The sequence below is a fragment of the Ictalurus punctatus genome, chromosome 13 (assembly GCF_001660625.3).
Source record: "Ictalurus punctatus breed USDA103 chromosome 13, Coco_2.0, whole genome shotgun sequence".
Lineage (NCBI taxonomy): Eukaryota > Metazoa > Chordata > Actinopteri > Siluriformes > Ictaluridae > Ictalurus > Ictalurus punctatus.
In genome coordinates, this window is record NC_030428.2 from 3,655,461 (window position 1) to 3,674,784 (window position 19,324).

General features: G+C 40.1%; 1 protein-coding gene and 1 non-coding gene across 4 annotated transcripts in view; both read left to right on the top strand.

Moving 5' to 3' along the window:
* The first annotated feature begins 143 nt into the window (after positions 1-143).
* The window catches only part of LOC124627590 (NACHT, LRR and PYD domains-containing protein 3-like), a 107,133-nt gene continuing 87,952 nt past the window's right edge, over positions 144-19,324 (top strand). The window contains exons 1-3 of one of the 3 annotated variants that reach the window (XM_053685311.1): positions 144-430; positions 719-2,492; positions 3,728-3,901. In XM_053685311.1, coding sequence (XP_053541286.1) covers positions 394-430; positions 719-2,492; positions 3,728-3,901 — 1,985 coding nt within the window. In that variant the 5' untranslated portion in view covers positions 144-393. The remainder of the gene's footprint in view (positions 431-718; positions 2,493-3,727; positions 3,902-19,324) is intronic. The other 2 variants (XM_053685310.1, XM_053685312.1) reach the window with 2 other exon arrangements.
* LOC108273691 (uncharacterized) lies at positions 6,127-9,242 on the top strand. The gene is made up of 3 exons (XR_008397776.1): positions 6,127-6,294; positions 6,541-6,717; positions 6,858-9,242. It is a non-coding gene; the product is annotated as an uncharacterized LOC108273691 (transcript).

A 19,324-nucleotide genomic window follows, 5' to 3' on the forward strand; every position in this document is an offset into this window, starting at 1 on the left:
TTTTTAATGTGTGTAACTTGTGTGTGAGTAGGTTGCAGGTTTTTTATTTAAGATAATGACATTTCACAGGTTTATTGATGTGCAGCAGCATTATGGGTAATCAGACCGAATTTCAGTTGTAACTGTGGTAATAGAAAGAGACCTTTCTTCTTTTCATAAAATAAAAGCATCTCTCAGTGTGTAACATTATAATATTTAGATGTGTTCCTGTGTGTTTCTAACCAGGAGCTGGAACACAAAGTCATCACTCTGATAAAGAATGAGCTGAAGAGGTTTAGGAAGCTCCTGAGTCCAGATTACCCAGCATGCACTGAGAGGGAGGTGGAGGATGAGGAAGATCTGCACAGTGTCAGAGAGGGAGCGCTGAAGATCACACTGCACATCCTGAAGAACATGAACCACACAGATCTCGCTATCACACTGCACAACAGTAAGAGCTCTGAGTCATGGCTTTATTCCATCAGGTTCACTTTAGAGAGAGGAAATAGTTTTAGATATGAACACCTTTAGTTTGAAGTTTGAGTTTAGTATCATGTACATCTGGTGCTTTTCTGTTCTGTTCGTGGTTCAGTTTGTGATTACTCTGTAAAGTGGTCCTGTTCATTCAATAATATTTAGTCCATGAATCAGGAATGAACAGCAGCATTTGAAAGAATTTTACATTTTATATTGTGCTCAGTGATTTTGCATTAAAACATGTTATTACTTTGTTTATTAGAGTCTGTGGCCTCTGAGTATCAGACAGAGCTGAAATCCAGCCTGAGAGAGAAGTTTAAAAGAATTAATGAAGGAATCTCACAGCATGGAAGCTCAGCACTTCTGAATGAGATCTATACAGATCTCTACATCACAGAGGGTTGGAGTGGAGACGTCAATAATGAACATGAGGTGAGACAGATTGAGACAGCGTCCAGGAGACCAGCAACACAGGAGACACCCATCAAATGTAACGAGCTCTTTAAAGACAAGTCCATCAGAAGAGTGCTGACTAAAGGAGTTGCTGGAATTGGAAAAACGGTCTCTGTGCAGAAGTTCATTCTGGACTGGGCTGAAGGAAAAGCAAATCAGGACGTCACCTTCATGTTTCCACTTCCCTTTAGAGAGCTGAATCTGATGAAACAGAGAAATCTCAGTCTGATGGAGCTTCTTCATCACTTTTTCCCAGAAATGAGAAAACTAGAATTACTAGACTCCTACACAGTGGTGTTGATCTTTGATGGTCTGGATGAGTGTCGACTTCCTCTAAATTTCCAGAAGAATGAGAGATTGTGTGATGTGACAGAGTCAGCCTCGGTGGATGTGCTGCTGACAAACCTCATCAAGGGGAATCTGCTCCCCTCTGCTCTCCTCTGGATAACCTCTCGACCAGGAGCAGCCAATCAGATCCCTCCTGAGTGTGTACACCAGGTGACAGAGGTACAAGGCTTCAGTGATCCTCAGAAAGAGGAGTACTTCATGAAGAGGATCAGTGATCAGAGCCTGTCCAATAAAATCATCACACGCATGAAGTCTTCAAGAAGCCTCTACATCATGTGCCACATCCCAGTCTTCTGCTGGATCTCAGCCACTGTTCTAGAGAGAATGTTGGGTGAAGCAGAGAGTGGAGAGGTCCCCAAGACTCTGACTCAAATGTTCACACACTTCCTGATCTTTCAGATCAAACACAAGGACCAAAAGTACCATCAGAAATGTGACCCTGATCCTCAGCAGACCAGAGAGAGTATCCTGGCACTGGGGAAACTGGCTTTCCAACATCTGGAGAAAGGAAACCTGATCTTCTATGAGGAAGACCTGAGCGAGTGTGGCATTGATGTTGGAGAAGTGGCAGTGTACTCAGGAGTGTGTACCCAAATCTTCAGAGAGGAGTTTGGGCTTCACCTGGGGAAGGTGTTCAGCTTTGTACATCTGAGTGTTCAGGAGTTTCTGGCTGCTTTATACACATTTCTCTGCTTTATTTTTAGAAAGACAAATGTGTTAGTGGAGCAACGCACTGGACTTTTCCATTTCTTCAGCAAGTCAACCATGTCAGATTTCCTCAGGAGTGCAGTGGACAAGGCCTTACAGAGTGAGAATGGACACCTGGACCTGTTCCTCCGCTTCCTTCTGGGTCTCTCACTGGAGTCCAATCAGACTCTCTTACGAGGCTTAATGCCCCAGACAGGAAGCAGCTCTCATAGCAAACAGGAAACAGTCAAGTACATCAAGGAGAAGATCAGGGAGAATCCATCTCCAGAGAAATCCATCAATCTGTTCCACTGTCTGAATGAACTGAATGATCATTCTCTAGTGCAGGAAGTACAGACTTACCTGAACAGAGGAGGTGAGCGTCGTCTCAGGGGAACCAAACTCTGTCCTGCTCAGTGGTCAGCTCTGGTGTTTGTGTTACTGAACTCAGATCAGGAGCTGGATGTGTTTAATTTGAGTAAATATGACCCATCAGAGGAATGTCTTCTGAAGCTGCTGCCAGTGGTCAAAGCCTCCAGAAAAGCTGAGTGAGTATTTTTATTTATAAATGTATTACTGCATGGTTTGTTATTTTAATGTAACACTGAACTGCACTGTTTGTGTTAATGCTTGTTAATACTTACTCTAATCATCTTTAAACAAACCTCTGGTACTGTTACAGAAGATTGTTTCACTTTTTACACTAACACGTTACGTCTGCACTGAGATCTGGGCCATATGGACAAAACCTTACATCACCATTTATTACCTTTTCTCTAAAACTGATGAAAATGATCTCTACAATATAACTGCATGTATTCATGACTGCTTTTTGATCATTTTGTTAACTAAACACCAGTGAAAGGCACTTTTTCTTTTCTCCTTTTACTTGAAAGAGACATTGAACAGAACTTCACAAATAAGAACAAGAAAAACATAACACTGTCACCATGGGAACAATATGAATACAACATGTGACATTGTGTGTGTGTGTGTGTGTGTGTGTGTGTGTGTGTGTGTGTGTGTGTGTGTGTGTGTGTGTGTGTATGTGTGTGAGAGTTAAAGTTACAGGAGCAGTCTGGCTGTGCAGCTGCAGTACATATTCATTTATTTTAGACATTTTAAAGCTCACACATCTGATGTTATTTTTATTTATGCTATGCTAACAGAATGAATAAGTTAATATTACCTGTCTTACATTTTATTGTCTGTTTTTGTTCTGTTTCATAAATGAAATATTTCCAAACAAAGCCATAGCACGTCCTGCTCCTTTTTGCCTTTTTGTTCAAACCGGAGATTTCTTATTTATTTTATTTATTTTTTTAGTTGGAGACCTTTTAACACATACTTTCATAAAAAAATGGTTTCAAGTTTCAATTATAATAAAGCATATGTTCAAAAAACCAAACCTCTGTTTTCAGTCCTTTAAGGACCATTGTTACTGACAATTTATTTTTATTATTATTATTATTATTATTATTATTATTATTATTATTATTATTACTTACAACGATCCTTAAAGGAATGAAAACAAGGGTTTTTTGTTTGAACAAATGCTTTATTCTAATATTATTATTATTATTATTATTATTATTATTATTATTATTAATAATAATAATAATAATAATAATAATAATAGTGCTGATGTGGTGTCCTGTCCTCTGATTTCTCTGTGTAAGAGAAACACACTCATATTTCTGTTACATGGTAAACTTTAGCTGGATTATGGCTGTGTTTGTGTGTTTGAGGTCAGAGTTCTGATATTTCATCATTTCTCTTCCAGGCTGTGGGGGTGTAATCTGACAGAGGAAAGCTGTAGAGTTCTGTCCTCAGTTCTCAGCTCAAACTCCTCCAGACTGAGAGAACTGAACCTGAGTCACAATAACCTGCAGGATTCAGGAGTGAAGCTGCTCTCTGCTGGACTGGAGAATCCACACTGTACACTGGAGACACTGAGGTACACACACACACGCACACGCACACACACACACACGCACACACACACACCAAAAACAGTAATAATAACAATAATAAACTTTCAGGTTGGTCAAAAACTGTGTTCCATTTGAGACGATTTTTTATAATTATAGGCTATTATATTTAATAATCATTTCTATGTATGTTACTTTATTTTATTCATATTTAACATTCATAATAAATAAAAGCTTAACTTAATTTAATTTTAAAATTAAAATGTTATTTAATTAAAAGAATAATATATATTCTGGTGTGTGTCTGTGTGTATTGGATTCTGTTCAGTTTTATATATTTGGACAAACAGTAGTGTAAAGTTTTAGTTTTAAGTTTATATCAAAGTAGCGATTTTATTTTAAAAAATGGCACTGAACGTTCGCCCCATGTGACTAATCGAAAAAAAAATGAATAAATAAATGAATGAATAATAAAATAATAAATAAATAAAATAATAATTGGCCAACTAATTGATTGTGAAAATAATCATAAGTTGCAGCCTTAGTTTTAAACTGCGAGTGGTTTCAGTTTAATATGTTGTAGGCTCATTTATTGAGTATGTTTACATTGGGCCTGTAACAGGATGTAATAATATTGGGCTTGTTTTTGAAGCTGCAGTTGCTTATTTGTCTCGTGAGACTTGGCAACACTGAGGTATTCGTGTGCTGTATATTAGCTCCAATACTCGACAGCGGAGGTGGAGGTGGATACGGTTTTCTTGACGTAGAGGAGAGTTGCTCTCTCTCATAGCTAGCAGAAAATAAGTGCAGTTTACCACACTGACCATAGCAAAACAAACAGCTGAATCAAGTTAGTTAGCTACCTATTGAGCTACTGAAATGTCTGACCTGTTTAACAGGAAAAAAGCATCTCTGTCTTCAATCCCTTCAGATCTCTGAGTTTTCACCACCTCTCAAAAGCCACGCCATATTTATTCTCATTTTAGCACAGGCTCTGTCGCTTTCCCTTTTTGACTGCAGGCTCTCCACAGTTCCAGGGTTCTTGGATTTGACAACAGTTGGTTCCCCAGATGTCAACGTAAACATGCCAAAACTCATTTCAAGGAAGTGACTTCACTGGCTACCTCCCACCTCCCCACCTCACGGAGAGAGAGAGAGGTCGACTGTAAAGCCCGCCTAACGAGAAAAGTGATAGATTAGTTAGCACAAAGAGAGACCAATCGGAATGCGCGCTGTGTCACTCTTACCACATCTGCCACTTGCTTTCTCAGGTTACTGTTGTGGAAATTTAGACAAATACCAGTAGACTCGTCCTCTCAGATGAAGTAGTTTTAATACAGAGAGATGAATACAGGAAGAAGAATGAGCGCTCTCATCCAGTGTTGATGCTATTTCCCGAAGCTCCAGCTCAGTCCAGAACTCCTCCTTAAGTGCCTGATGAATGTGAAAGTAGAGGACAGTGAGGTGTTGGTGGAGAAACACTGGGTTGAGCGTCAGAATAAAGAGAAGATAAAGCAGCTACGCACATACATAAAGAGCTAGCGCTTGTGCTGAGTGGCCACGCCCATTTAACTCTGATCCAACACCTCATCAACCTTTTCTCTCAACATCCTGTAAATGTTCCATAACATTACATTTTAATTTGCACATTAAAGAGTTCTTGTGTAAATACTCCTACACACTGTTTATGAAGAAATTAATTCGTATCCAGTGTGATAAATGAGGCCCAGTGTTTTATATGAGTAAAACATTAAAGTGTGTATTTTATATGGTGTGGATTAGCATTGTTTCTGCTGTTGAGCTTTGTTTTTCTCTGTGTGTGTGTGTGTGTGTGTGTGTGTGTGTGTGTGTGTGTGTGTGTGTGTGTGTGTGTGTGTGTGTGTGTGTTATGTGATTTGTATGTGTGTGAAAGTTAGATTAAGCTGCAAAGAACAATGAACTCCAACAGTTTTAGCGTCTCTGTGAAACTCAGCTTTGTGTTAATGCTGAAATATCTACATCACTTCTCACATCAGAACAAAGTACATTTATTTCTACAGCGTGTAGATCAGTGTACATTACACACACATTTACTTTAATAACATGCCAATACTAGTTTATTGTTTATACACAGGCTGTTCATTTCATATTTTTATCCTGACGTTAGAACCTTGTATTCAGGTAAACACTTTATTTCCCACCTGATGGAAACACCTCATTTCACAATCGGATAAATAAATGTAACACTTCATCACTTCTCTTCCAGGCTGCGGGGGTGTAATCTGACAAAGGAAAGCTGTAGATTTCTGTCCTCAGTTCTCAGCTCAAAATCCTCCAGACTGAGAGAACTGGACCTGGGTTACAATAACCTGCAGGATTCAGGAGTGAAGCTGCTCTCTGCTGGACTGGAGAATCCACACTGTACACTGGAGACACTATGGTACAGACACACACACACACACACACACACACACACACACACACACACACACAGAGCAGAATTTTAATAAACACAGTTACATCCAGTTTCTATCTGTGGTGATTGTAATTGTAGTGATGTGATATATTGTCATTGTTGTGTGTGTGAGATGGAGAGTAAATGTTATGTATATAAAGATTTTGTGCAGTTGATGTTTTCAGAGCTAAAACTGAGTGTGTTAAGTGTGAGAAGGTTTTTGTTTTGCAGGATGAATTACTGCAGTATTACAGATGAAGGTTGTGCTGCTCTGGCTTCAGCTCTGAGGTCAAACTCCTCATCACACCTGAGAGAACTGGATCTGAAGGGTAATAATCCAATCAAATCAGGAGTGAAGCTGCTCTCCGATCTACTGAAGGATCCACACTGTAAACTGGAGACATTATAGTGAGTTACTGACTTACTGTCTCTTTACTCTACTCTACTGTATCATACTGAATAATGTGTGTGTGTTTCTGTGTGTGTGTGTGTGTGTTGGTGTTTATGCTGATGTTGTGTGTTTACACTGATGCTCTTCTGTCTTTCAGCATTATGTAGAATAAACTCACCAGGACTGGCGTATGACAGGAGTCTCACCTCAAACCTCTTCTCCAGGATAAAGCAGTTTTGGTGAAGAGTTAGAACCCGTCCCACATTTCCAGCAGTTTGGGAGCTGAATCATTAAACTTAAAGGGACAGAGCAGAAACAAGGTCAAGAACAGGCAGAAGGTCATACACAGGAGAAATCAACACATGTAATGAAATATCTGCTGTACAAAGCAACTGCAATTTTCCCCGGGGATGGAGACTGAAGAGGCTTACGTACACGTCCGGAAATGTACAGACTGATCCCAAAGCACGAGGTGGGAGCAGGCATGTTAATGGTAAATGGTCTGCACTTATATAGCGCTTTTTTAACCGTAGTGGTTCCAAAGCGCTTTACACTGTTTAACATTCATGAGGCTTCTGCCAAAGCGTAGATGTGAAAATACAGTGGAAAATTTCCCTTGCAACCTGCCAGCCTTTGCAGTGTCATGAACACAGTGTCTTGGTCAACGCAGGAGATGATTTAAAAATGTGCCTATGAAACAGTGAGTGTTCAGCATACATGGAGGCACTGGTTCTGTACATAGTGTTACATGAAATAAGACCAGAAATGACACAAATCAATACCCTTGTGTGCATCTCTCTAATGGCCTGATTAGGTCCATGTCAATTCTTCCAACTGCGACCTTGAATAAAGGTAATGGGCACAATGGTGCTATTGGGGTGGCCAGTGGATTTGCAGCTCAAATTAGTAGCCTGGTAACAATTGCTTACACAGCTCTTTTTTGATGCACCAGTCGACTTAACACTACCCATATGAGTTGATGTTTGGCCAAAAACCTAAGCTACCAGTGGATAGTTTGCTTGATGGTAGTGAAGAAGGGGAAGGAGATGGTGCCCATTCAGATTGGGTGGACCAACACCAAAAGTATTTGACCTCCATTTATTCCAGTTCACGAAGGCACTTGGAGACTGTGGTCATTCACCGTAGGACCAATTGCCCTGATTCAGTAGCAATACTATCCCGTGGCACTTTAGTGTATTGTAAGAATCATTTTCATGGTTGCCGTAAGATTTAGGATGTCTGGCGCTCCACTGTGTTTGAGATTGTAGCCTACATTGATGAAGTGGGAACGCTATATAAAATCAGACCACATTTAGAAGATGGCCCCATTAAAACTGTCCATTGATCAGATCTTAAGCCTGTTCTTACCTGGCAACAATATGCAAGGTAAACCAATGGGTCACGTCTACTGGCCCTTTCCAGCCCCAGGAGTGAGTAGAGCCAGAAGGACCTAGAATTGGAGATTATTCACAAGTGGCCATAGTCCATTCGAGAACGGGTGTAAGGAACTCTGAGGGTCAAGTCCACGTTGATTCTAGTTCTTAGCCCTCAGTGCTTCAGTCTAGTCCAACAGGGGTACAAAATGATTACTCTCTTATGAGTATAGGTTCATCTTTAACGTCTCAACCCCAGGTGACCACACGAGAGCAAGATCTGAATTTAGAAACTTCTCTAGATCTTCATATAACACAGTCACTTGATCAGTCAGTAATGGGTTTAGTTTCTAGGATATCCTTTAGGCGTTCTACTCATGGGACTCTGTGTTCACCCGAATGGTGACCATTAAAAGTAGAGGTGAATTTGGCAAAGTTGGTTGGAGGCGCTGTTGCGCATGCCCACTAGAGAGTGGATTGATTCTTTATACACATCACTTCCTGTCTATAGAACCATGTCCAGTGCTTGAATCCTTTGCTACACTGTGATTGTTGGTTGCTTGAAGAACAAGTTCTGTTGACAACAAATGTGTGTTATAAATCTGCCAGTATAAACCTGGACAGGCTATTATTTCAGAGGTTTCGTAGTGTGTGGTCATAATTTGTCTGTATCACATTGATTGTGTGTGGATGTGAAGATGAAAAAAATATGAACAATACCATCAAACCCATATGTGCTTGTTGAATATCCCATTATAGATTTAGTCCCCCTTTGTTGTTATAATAACCTCCACTCTTCTAGGTAATCTTTCCACTTTATTTGGAGCATGGCCTTTGGGATTTGTGCATTTGAGCATGCATTTCACCTTCTGAAGAAGAGATTAAAAGGGGAAACCCCTCAAAACAAACAACAACTGGACGAAGCTGTGGTAAAAGCCTGGAAAAGCATCACAAAAGAAGAGTGCAACAATTTGGTGATGTCAGTGAATCGCCGCTTGATTATTTATTGCAAGTAAGGGATATGCAACCAAATAGTGTTATTTACTTTGATTTCCTTGAAGACTATCTGTTCCAATATTTTTGCTCACCTCAAAAATGTTCTAAGTTGTTTAACACATCTAGATGTATATATCAGGAAATTAAAGATTCAATTTTGTTCTATTGTGTCATATTCATCTTTTGAACTCAATCCAAAATGTCTTCAGTGTATAGCAAAAACAAAAGAATTCCAATACTTTTGAAGAGGACTACATGTATGTAGGCAAGGTTGACTGAAGACAGGTGAGGCTGATGGCCACTAATTATGATTAAGACAGTGCTCTCTGCCTCCGTCTAGTGATGTAACAAGTCAGTTGTCTCCTTACACCACAATCCATTACAAAACAACAGACTCTCATTACTATTTGGTGTTCAAATCTTCACAAGAAAATGTGCAATGACTTTTTACAACTATGGATTCACCACAAGAACATCATAGATCTCCCAACGTGCTTCACGGCCTACAGACATGGGCTACACTTCCCAGAACACACACACACAGGCACACTGCCTCTTTCTCAATAACCGGACTTCTGATCAGGCACACCCAGAAGCGTATCTAGGGAAGGCAAGGTAGGCAATTGCCTGGGGCCCTACATACTGAGAGGACCCCTGAGGGCTGATCATTTAAATAATCAGAAACTTTCATCTTAAAATAATGTGCAGCAACATCTCAGCAACCCCACTTTGGGGCCTCTTTGTGGGGGGCTGTCATATTTGAGGACTCATTTATGCTCCGCCACCCCTTCACACTCGAGTTGCATGAGCTTAATTCCTGAAAATGAATCTGAAAAATGAACCTGTTAACATTTTGCTGATACTGGAATCAGAATTAAATTCTTGGACCCATACTACTGTTACCTTCTCAATAGGGATGTCACGATACCAAAAATCCAGTAGTCGGTACCGATACCACCAAAAGTACACGATACTCGATACCAAAGTTGACACCACTGTGTGGTATAAAAATAAAATAAAATTAATTTAATTAAAAACTCTCTAGGCGGACATCCTCCTCTGGTTAATACTGACAAAGAGAGAGAGAGATTAAGTTCTTGGCCTGTTTTCTACTAGTTCTGACATTGACTTCTTTTTTGTGTTTGCCCTACCTCTGATATCTTGCTTGTTGATCGCTTGACCTGTGCCTGTTTCATATTTTTGCCTCTGCCTTGCATTTTGGATTTGTTGCAAACTTTTATTAAAGCCTTATCTGCATTTGCATCAGTCTCAGCTCTCATTACCTGACATCATGTTTGTCAGTAGTGAATTAAATGATTAGCCTAATATCTGTGACACTCTTGCAAGCAACCATTCTAGATAGTTCACATGTAAATTTATTAAAAATTTTAAAATTTGAAAAAAATGTATTATCTCTAACTCCTTATGCATCACCAGAGTTTTTTTGTGTGTGTGTGTTTCCTGTGTAGCAGGGTAAGTGATTTAACTATCCTATTGGCTCTGCTCGGGGTATGGCTTCGGCAGACCAATAAGGTGGGAGCTACCTGACTATTTAAGGAACCTTATTTTGGTAGGCATATAGGTGTCTTAGTGATTTGCAGTTCCTCGCTCCCCTGTCATTTCCACTTCCCATTTCCGTTAAGGTTTTGCTCACGGTGTAATGAGGTGAATATCTCAAGGCTAATTTGTTTATTTATAATCTTAGAGCCGTGCTGGTGGCGCGTGCATTGTGGTGAGTTGACGGCGGAGTTCGCGTTCAGTGATGGCAACATTTATCCGGTGGTTGAATGATATGTATATGTATGTTGAGCCGCGGTACCTGTGAGTAATCATACAACTCCATGTCTGGTGTTTGTTCAACCCAATGTTAAGTACACCTCTCCCTTTTCCACACTGGGACTTGGTAGATTTAGGCTGACACTCCGATCTCTGTGTTAAGGTGAGAGTGGGGAGTTGATAGATCTAAATCTTCTCTAAGACAAATCCCTATCTGAAGACGCTACATGTGACGCCGATCCTGTTTTGCTTCACCTGAATTGGTTTGGTTCATGGTTCTATTGTTTTGTAGGTTAAGTTTTAATGATGCTTAAGTGTCATAATAAAATATAATTTTTATATTCATTCTCACTCTCATGTTCCTTGGTGAAACTTGAGTGCTTTTATTTGGGAGTATTTCCCTGGTTCTCCCCCAGGGTGGAGTAGTTGGATTTACTAAATTTAGGATAAACGTTTCCCTACACTTGGGAATGCCACATCCTGTAAAAAGATGTAATGAGCTATACACTGGAGACACCAAGAGATGACTGGCCAGTGGTTTCCTGTGCACATACATAACATCAGAATGAAGAATTTTTTTATTATTATTATTTACAGTTGCAAGACACTTCAACAGTGCTGGATATAACTTTAATGACATCTCCATGTGCATCACCAGATGTTGTCATGGGCAACTAAGTAAGAACATGGAAGGAGAAAGAGCTCATCTACAATCTCGGACTTGACAGTGTGTGAACCGTCATGTCACTCAAGTCCTAAAAGTAGATAAATAAATAAAAAGCCCAATAAACAAATGAGACAAAAATATAATACTTGGCCATTTATTTATTGAGAAAAATGATCCAATATTCCATATCTGTGAGTAGCAAAAGTATGTGAAACTTTGTTTTTAGTATCTGGTGTGACCCTTGTGCAGCAATAACAGCAACTAAATGTTTCTGTTAAATGTTGATCGGTCCTGCACATCAGCTTGGAGGAATTTTTGTTCATCCCATGATACACTTCCACAAGCATGTGTTGTGAAAATAAGACTTTGATACATCCCTGTTCTTTAAATACAATCGGGTGCTCACTCACCTGTCATCCCATTTATTAAAAACACTTGACTCTAATTTTATCTTCAAATTAAACTGCTAATCCTAGAGTTTCACATACTTTTGCCACTCACAGATATGTAATTTGGAATAATTTTCCTTACTAAATAAATGACAAAGTATAATATTTTTTCTCAATTGTTTGACTGGGTTCTCTTTGTCTGCTTTTGTACTTTTGAGTGAAAATCTGATTATGTTTTAGGCCATATTTGTGCAGACATATAGAACATTCATAAGGGTTCACAAACTTTCAAGCACCACTGTAGATCCCCATGAAATGAATGTCATGTTTTGAAAACAGTTATTGCATCATTGTCATGTAATGGTTTTAGAGCCGGATTTAAGTACAGTTAAGAGCTTTATTGAAGAGAGAGAGGCAGACAAATCCAAATCGAAAGGCAAAATAAGTGGTGTTAAACAGGCAAAGGTCAGGCAGTCGGCAAACAAGTTATACTAGACAAAAACAAGAATGAGAAACACGTGGACATAAACATGATCAAAAACCATGGACTAGAAACAAGGATGAACAGCTTAGTATGGGTCTGGCAATTAATGATAAATGATGACACATGAGGGAGACATCCAATAACATACAAGGCAGAGACAGTATAGAAACCAAAACAAAACACACGTGTCAAAAAGTAAACAGTCTCACTGACAACCCGGAAGTGCACGCTGTCACGCTATGGGCTCTTGACAAAAAAAAACCCCACTCCCCTCTGGCAGTCCAGGCTTGGGAAGCCGTGTCGTCAGCTTCAGACAGGAGCTTGACTTGGTGGGCATTCCCATCGGCCACGGGCATGAGCAGAGCTTGGTTGGCTGTGGTGTTGGCCTCAACCATGAGCAGAGCTTGGTTGGCCGTCCCATCAGCCTCAGGCATGAGCAGAGCTTGGTTGGCCGTCCCATCAGCCTCAGGCATGAGCAGAGCTTGGTTGGCCGTCCTGTCGGCCTCAGGCCTGAGCAGAGCCTGGTTGGCTATGTTGTCATCCACGGGCATGAGCAGAGCTTCATAAGAACATGGCTTGGGAGGCCTTCTTGTCAGCCTCTGAGAGGAACATGGCATGAGAGGCAGTGTCGTCACCCTCGGATAGGAACTTGGCATGGGAGGTTGCCACGTTGACCTCCGGCTGGAGCTCGGCAGGGGACACCACCTTGTGGGTCTTAGGCTGGAGCTCTGGAGATGAGGTCACCATGTTGACCTCTGGCAGGAGCTCTGGAGAGGAACTCACCTCATAGTAGGTGGTTAACGGCTTCGCACGTTCGTCCGTCAAGCTGGCCCTCCCCCCAAAATTTTCTAAATTAAATGTGAAGGCTGCCTTTCCATAGATCACCCTCATGATGCAGATGAGCTTCCCAGGCTGATGTTGCATGTGGTGATCAGGAGCTCCGCCCACTGGCGAGCCGGATCAACCAACCGGGGTAAAAAGAATTCTACCCACTGTCTCTCCTTGGGCTTGTGGTTAACTAGGCTCTCAAAATAGAACTGGCACTGAGGAAAAAATCACTTGTCACTGAAATCACTGATATTTATACACCCCCCCCCAAACCTTTGTTCAGGGACTCATTACTCCATTTCTGTTCATCAAATGTATGTTAAACTTGTTCAGTTTGACATTTTAAAGAAATTTGCTGTAAATAAAAACATTTGAATGTGAGAGGATGTTTCTTTTATTATTGCGAATATGAATTTCTGTATCCTTCCTGACAGCTAAAACCAATCTGGTCATTTTCATGTTTTTTTTTTTTTTTTTATTTGTCTTTTGCACCATTCTGTGTAAACTCTAGACTGTTGTGTGTGAAAATCCCAGGAGATCAGCAGTTTCTGAAGTACTCAAACCAGCCTGGTCCCTGGAACCAACATCCATGTCGTGATCACAGTTACAGAGATCACACTTTTTCTTCATTCTGATGTTTGATGTGAACATTACCCGAAGCTACTGACTTGTTTCTGCATGATTTTTTATTTAATTTAATTTTTTTTGCATTGCATTGCATTGCTGCCACATGATTGGCAGATTAGATAACTGTATGAATGTGCAGTTGTACAGGTGTTTGTAACAAAGTCGATGGGGAGTCTCAGTAGGACATGGACCATGAAGAGCTTTGAAAAAAAAGGGCGTTTTAATTGTGAGGGCTATAGGCATTGACATGTTTTCTGGTACCAAAAGATGGCGCTGCTAGCATACAGCATGTGACATAAAGTTCTTAATTATTGCATGTTCTGATGCAGTACTGAGTCAAGAGACTGTTATGCATTATTTTATGCAGGCCTAGGCTATATTTCACACTTTGATAACTTACACATTTGAACGTCACTAATTTATTTTCGAGAGAGAGAGAGAGAGAGAGAGAGAGAGAGAGAGAGAGAGAGAGAGATTACAACTAGGTTTGTCATTTTAGCTGTTATTTATCTATTATCTATTATATATATCAGCACCAATGCCACCAAAATAGACAATTTCCTAAAATAGGGCCTACAGTAATATTGTTTTTAATAATTACCAGAATAATGGCATAAATGATGAAAAATTGCCAGTGGAGAGTGTTAGACTTGTGGAAGCTCGGGATTACATTTTGGTGTGTTTTTGTTACAATGTTGCATATAAAAAAAAATTAAAAGTTCCACTCATTAATTAAAGATTTTTAGACTTGAGTAATTACATGGCTATTACAACTTGCAGTCTAAAACCATCAATAAATAAATCATGCTTAACCCTTTCATGCATAGTGTCCACACTTACGCTCAGTCAATTTAAGGCTCTTTTTTTTTTTAAGTTTTAGGAAAATATAAGATGTAAATCAACTCCAGATGACTTGAGTGCATTACTGTAAATTAACATAAACTTCTGTTTATTTGTCACTCTCAATCTTTATTAACATTCTACATTAAAATAAGATGTCAAAAAGTTTTGTGCCAGACTCCACTGATCACCTTAGATTAAAACAAACAAACAAACAAATAAACGGGTATGTTTGTTTTAATTTTTTAATTTTTTTTTTTTTTGCATCATTCAGCAGTCCTAAACCGTGTAAATTTTGTATGCTCAGAAACAATATTTTCTAAAAATGTTGTCTTCAACCTGAATGTATTTTTTTTTTTCAACTTTCATACATCATACAGAATTCATACAAGGGGAAACTATATGAAAATATAAAACAATCTGGATATATCTCTCACGCTTAAATTCTCATTTTTAATGGTGCTGAGAAACTGAGGTGTGACGCATGCACAGATTTGTTATGAAGGTGCCTGAAGGACTGTTAGTAATTAAACAGAGCTATACACCTGCTAAATTTGGTAACTACTCAACACAAAAATGATAAGAGCTATAAAGTTTTTATTTTTATTTTTTACCATAATACAAACAGAAGGACAAATTTGGTTCCAATATTTGTGAGTGATTCTTATGATTCTTGTAATGAAAGTGTCCTTAAATGTTTACTGTGAGATTAAAAATAAATAAATAAATAATAATAACAACAACAATAATTACTTTATTATTTATTTATTTATTTATTTATTTATTTATTTATTATTATTATTATTATTATTATTATTATTATTACCACTGGTAGTGTACTGTTTTGCCATGTTATTTAGTAAAATGCTCCACTACCTGAGGCGACTCTCAGGTTTCACTCAAGCTGCTCCTGCGTCAGCAGCAGCTGTGAAGGAGATTGCTGTGGCCTCGAGAAGACGACAGTAAAGACTTTAGCTGAGAGCTTTTAAAGAAGACCAAAAGGACTAGTACATCTTAAAGCCCTGTGGAAATATTAATCAGGTGTGCAAGGTAAAGTAACTGCTGCTGACTCACCATTTGTTGTGATGGGAATGCGAACAATTTAGGTAAAGTTCCCACGACCTGAAGCATAATGGCTCAATACTGGAACCTAGTTAATTGTTCATTATTATTTAATTGTATATTACTGTGATTAATATTCATTCATTACTCTTCATTGTGTACATATAAACAACTGAACAGCTTTCTTTCATTCTTTCTGTGATTAATCAATTAATACGACTAGAACAAAGCTAAATCAACTTTGCCAAGCAACAGAACCTTTTTTATTTGGGGCACGTACACATCTGAAAATATTTTCCCCCTACCTTTCTCTGTTCAGTGAAACCTGAACATGTATGCATACGTGTATATTTGTCTCAGAAGGACTACATTTGCCATGATGGTTTTTAATTACATGCTTGCCAGAGATCCATAAAATGGGATAAATTCACTCATTAGAGAGATTAAATTGCTAATGCCATCTCTCACTTTGTCTCGTTCTCCTGTAGACACACTCTTTTATTCTTTGACACCACTTTTGCACATGTTAGGTTAAGGAAGTACCCTTTTAAGCCCTGACACTACTCAGTGTTGGGCAGACTTGGTGTATGCTGTGTACCAGTTGGAGTGTGTTCTACTGAAGTCCATATCTTTTTCCCATCGCCTGAGGCAGGCTGGTGTTAAAAATAGTTTGTGTCTTCATTTTAAGGCTTGATTGATTCTATTGGAAGTGCTCGTTTGTACCCCACCATTCCTCCACTGTTAATATACATTGCTCTAGTCAGCGGTGTTGGATGACTTTCTTGTGGCTGCACTTAAACCCAATCGCCCTCTTATTGCAAATCAGTAATATACAAGACAGGAGCATCCTATTATACAGTCTGACCAAACTACTGAACAGAGAGGCACTCACGTAGTGGACTGGAGTTTATTTTCTTATGTACATTATGAATGATTATCTTCCATTGTATATATACTGTAAGTACAGTGAAAATTCTATAGAGATTGTGTCTATTCAGATTGACAGATTGTTGTCTGTTTGTGTTTTTGAAATACACATTTTACATGACACTTGTTTTAATAATGTTTAAGCTGAAAGCAGAGGAATATGCCGGATTTCTCTCTAATAGTTAATCATTGGTAAAGAGTGGAACAGAACTGACACCCAGTATAATAAAAACTGCATTTGTAAGGGTAGAAGTAGGCTTTGCAGTGTGTAATTTCCTTCCTTTGTGTGAGCATGTGTATGTGTGTTAGAGCGTTGAGCATCACATGCTCTTGGACACAGAAGGTGTTGGTTTTGGATTTCTTTCACTGGGGACACGTGATCAATGGGTGAGTTGTGACTCCTGTATCAGCCTAATGTGGGCAAAAGGTTGAAAACCTTAAAATCTCAGGTGGCCAAATGGCTATATACTTTCCATTATGCTCATATTAATTTCAGTATCATAATAAGCAGCAAGGGAAAAATTAAGGACTTCATAAGCAAATGTGTGCCAGCTTTAGAAGGTGTCACTCACTGTGACACTGCCTTGCATACAGTGCGTAAACACACACTGCAGCGGATACAAATTATTTGTGTAATACTGTCAGGAATTTGTGGCTGCAACAGTTCCAGTTCAGCTTATTTTAAGGACAACAATGCAGACAATACCAACAGCTGAGGGTCAGGTGAGGGCCAGAGTCAACTTGGCAAAGCTAAACACAAGATTTAAAAACATTGAAAAGAAAATTGCAAACTAGAATTGAAAACTAGAATATTGAGAATTGAAAACTAAAATTGATAACTAGAATATTCAACACATGTTCTGATGCAATACTGAGTCAACAGACTGTTATGTACACAGCTTTCTCTTCTCTTCACTGGTTTAACCAGTGTGAAGCAAATTTGTTGCTCATAATCTGTGTAGTGAATTACTAATTGTGTGGTGGAGTTAAATGTCATGATTTAACTCATTGCCTTGCAAGGATATTGTGAACTTAAATTTTAAAATTGGAATTTAAACGTGTAATGTGATGAAGTGTGTCAGCTTTAAAAGGTGTCACTCAGTGTGACACTGCCTAGCATACAGTGCATAAACACACAATGCAGCGGATACAAATTATTTTTGAGAATTTGAGGCTGCAACAGTTCCAGTTCAGATTATTTTAAGAACAACAATGCAGACTGTCGCGACGGGCAGAGATCCGGCGCACACAAGAGGGAAAACGCTCCTTCTCCGACTGCCGCACCGGCACGACGTGGGCAGCTTCCTGCCGAACATTCCGCCAGCTGGAAGGACCGCCGCGGCAGGGCGGGACTGACGCGACTCCGGCCAGCGATTGGCGGATCCAACGGGGAAGTCCCACCACTCAGGCGACGACGGAGGAGGATAAAAGAGCGCGCTTCCGGCCGGGAAGCGGAAGAGAATATCGTGGCGTCAAAACGGACTCCGTGCGTGTTTGCAGCGATTCGCAACCTCCGATCACGACGGTAACCTCACGCCCCACGCTAATTTCTCTCTCTCTCTCTCTCTCTCTCTCTCTCTCTCTCTCTCTCTCTCTCTCTCTCTCCCTCCCCCTCCCCCTCTCTCTCCAGGAGGCGTAAGCGCGGACGAGACCGCCGGATAGTGAGAGTCGCACACACGGAGGACGCCGGCCCGGGAAAACCCCCGCCCCGCCTCGGGAATTCCGCCTCCGCCACGAGTCGACTCCGCCGACCGTCACGCCTTCACAAACCCCCGCACTCTTCCATTTATAACACGTTCACCTCACCCTAGCCACAATAAAGCACCGTCTGCCACCATCCTTTGGTCTCCTGTGGGTCTGTGCGCCGCCCTTCCCTGGGCTAATTCCTCACAAGACACTACCAAAACGTGAAGCAGGTCAAAGTCAAAAACAGCTGAGGGTCAGGCGATGTGCAGAGTCAACTAGGCAAAGCTAAACACAAGATTTAAAAACAGGCAGAGAATTGAAAACTAGGATATTCAATACAGTACAAAATGCTAGGTAAAGTCAGATGTGCTAGGACAAACTGAGCATTTACTTCACAAACTTTTAGTGAATTAGAGACTCTTATGTGCATGTGAGATGGGAACAGGTGTGTATGGTCAGAAGTCTGGTGATTGGGAGTGTGTTAGTGGTGGTGGATTCTGGGATGCATTCTCTGGTGTTCTGGGTATTGGAGTTTGTGGATTGCATGGATCTGACAGAACCCCCCCCAACTCCCAAAATGTCTTACTCTGGGAACGCAATGTTTATGAGGCATTGTGTCATGTGCAAGAACCCACTTCTGTTCCTCGGGGCCATATTCTTCCCACTCTATGAGGTACTCCAGTTGACTATTTCTGTGCCTGGAGTTGACTATGGATTTTACCAAATGCATGCAGCCTGACCTTCAATGTTGAGCGGGGCAGGAGGACTGGTATGTGGGACGTTTGTGGCCAGTGGTCCTGGAATGACTAGTTTCAATCGAATGACATGAAAAATAGGTGCTATGTAGGTCTAGATTATAGGTGAATGGGTTGATTTGTTTAAGCACTTTGTATGGGCCGATGTACCTGTGGTTAAATTTTTTTAGATGTTTGGATTACCTGAAATCTTTGGTGGCCAGCCATACTCAAT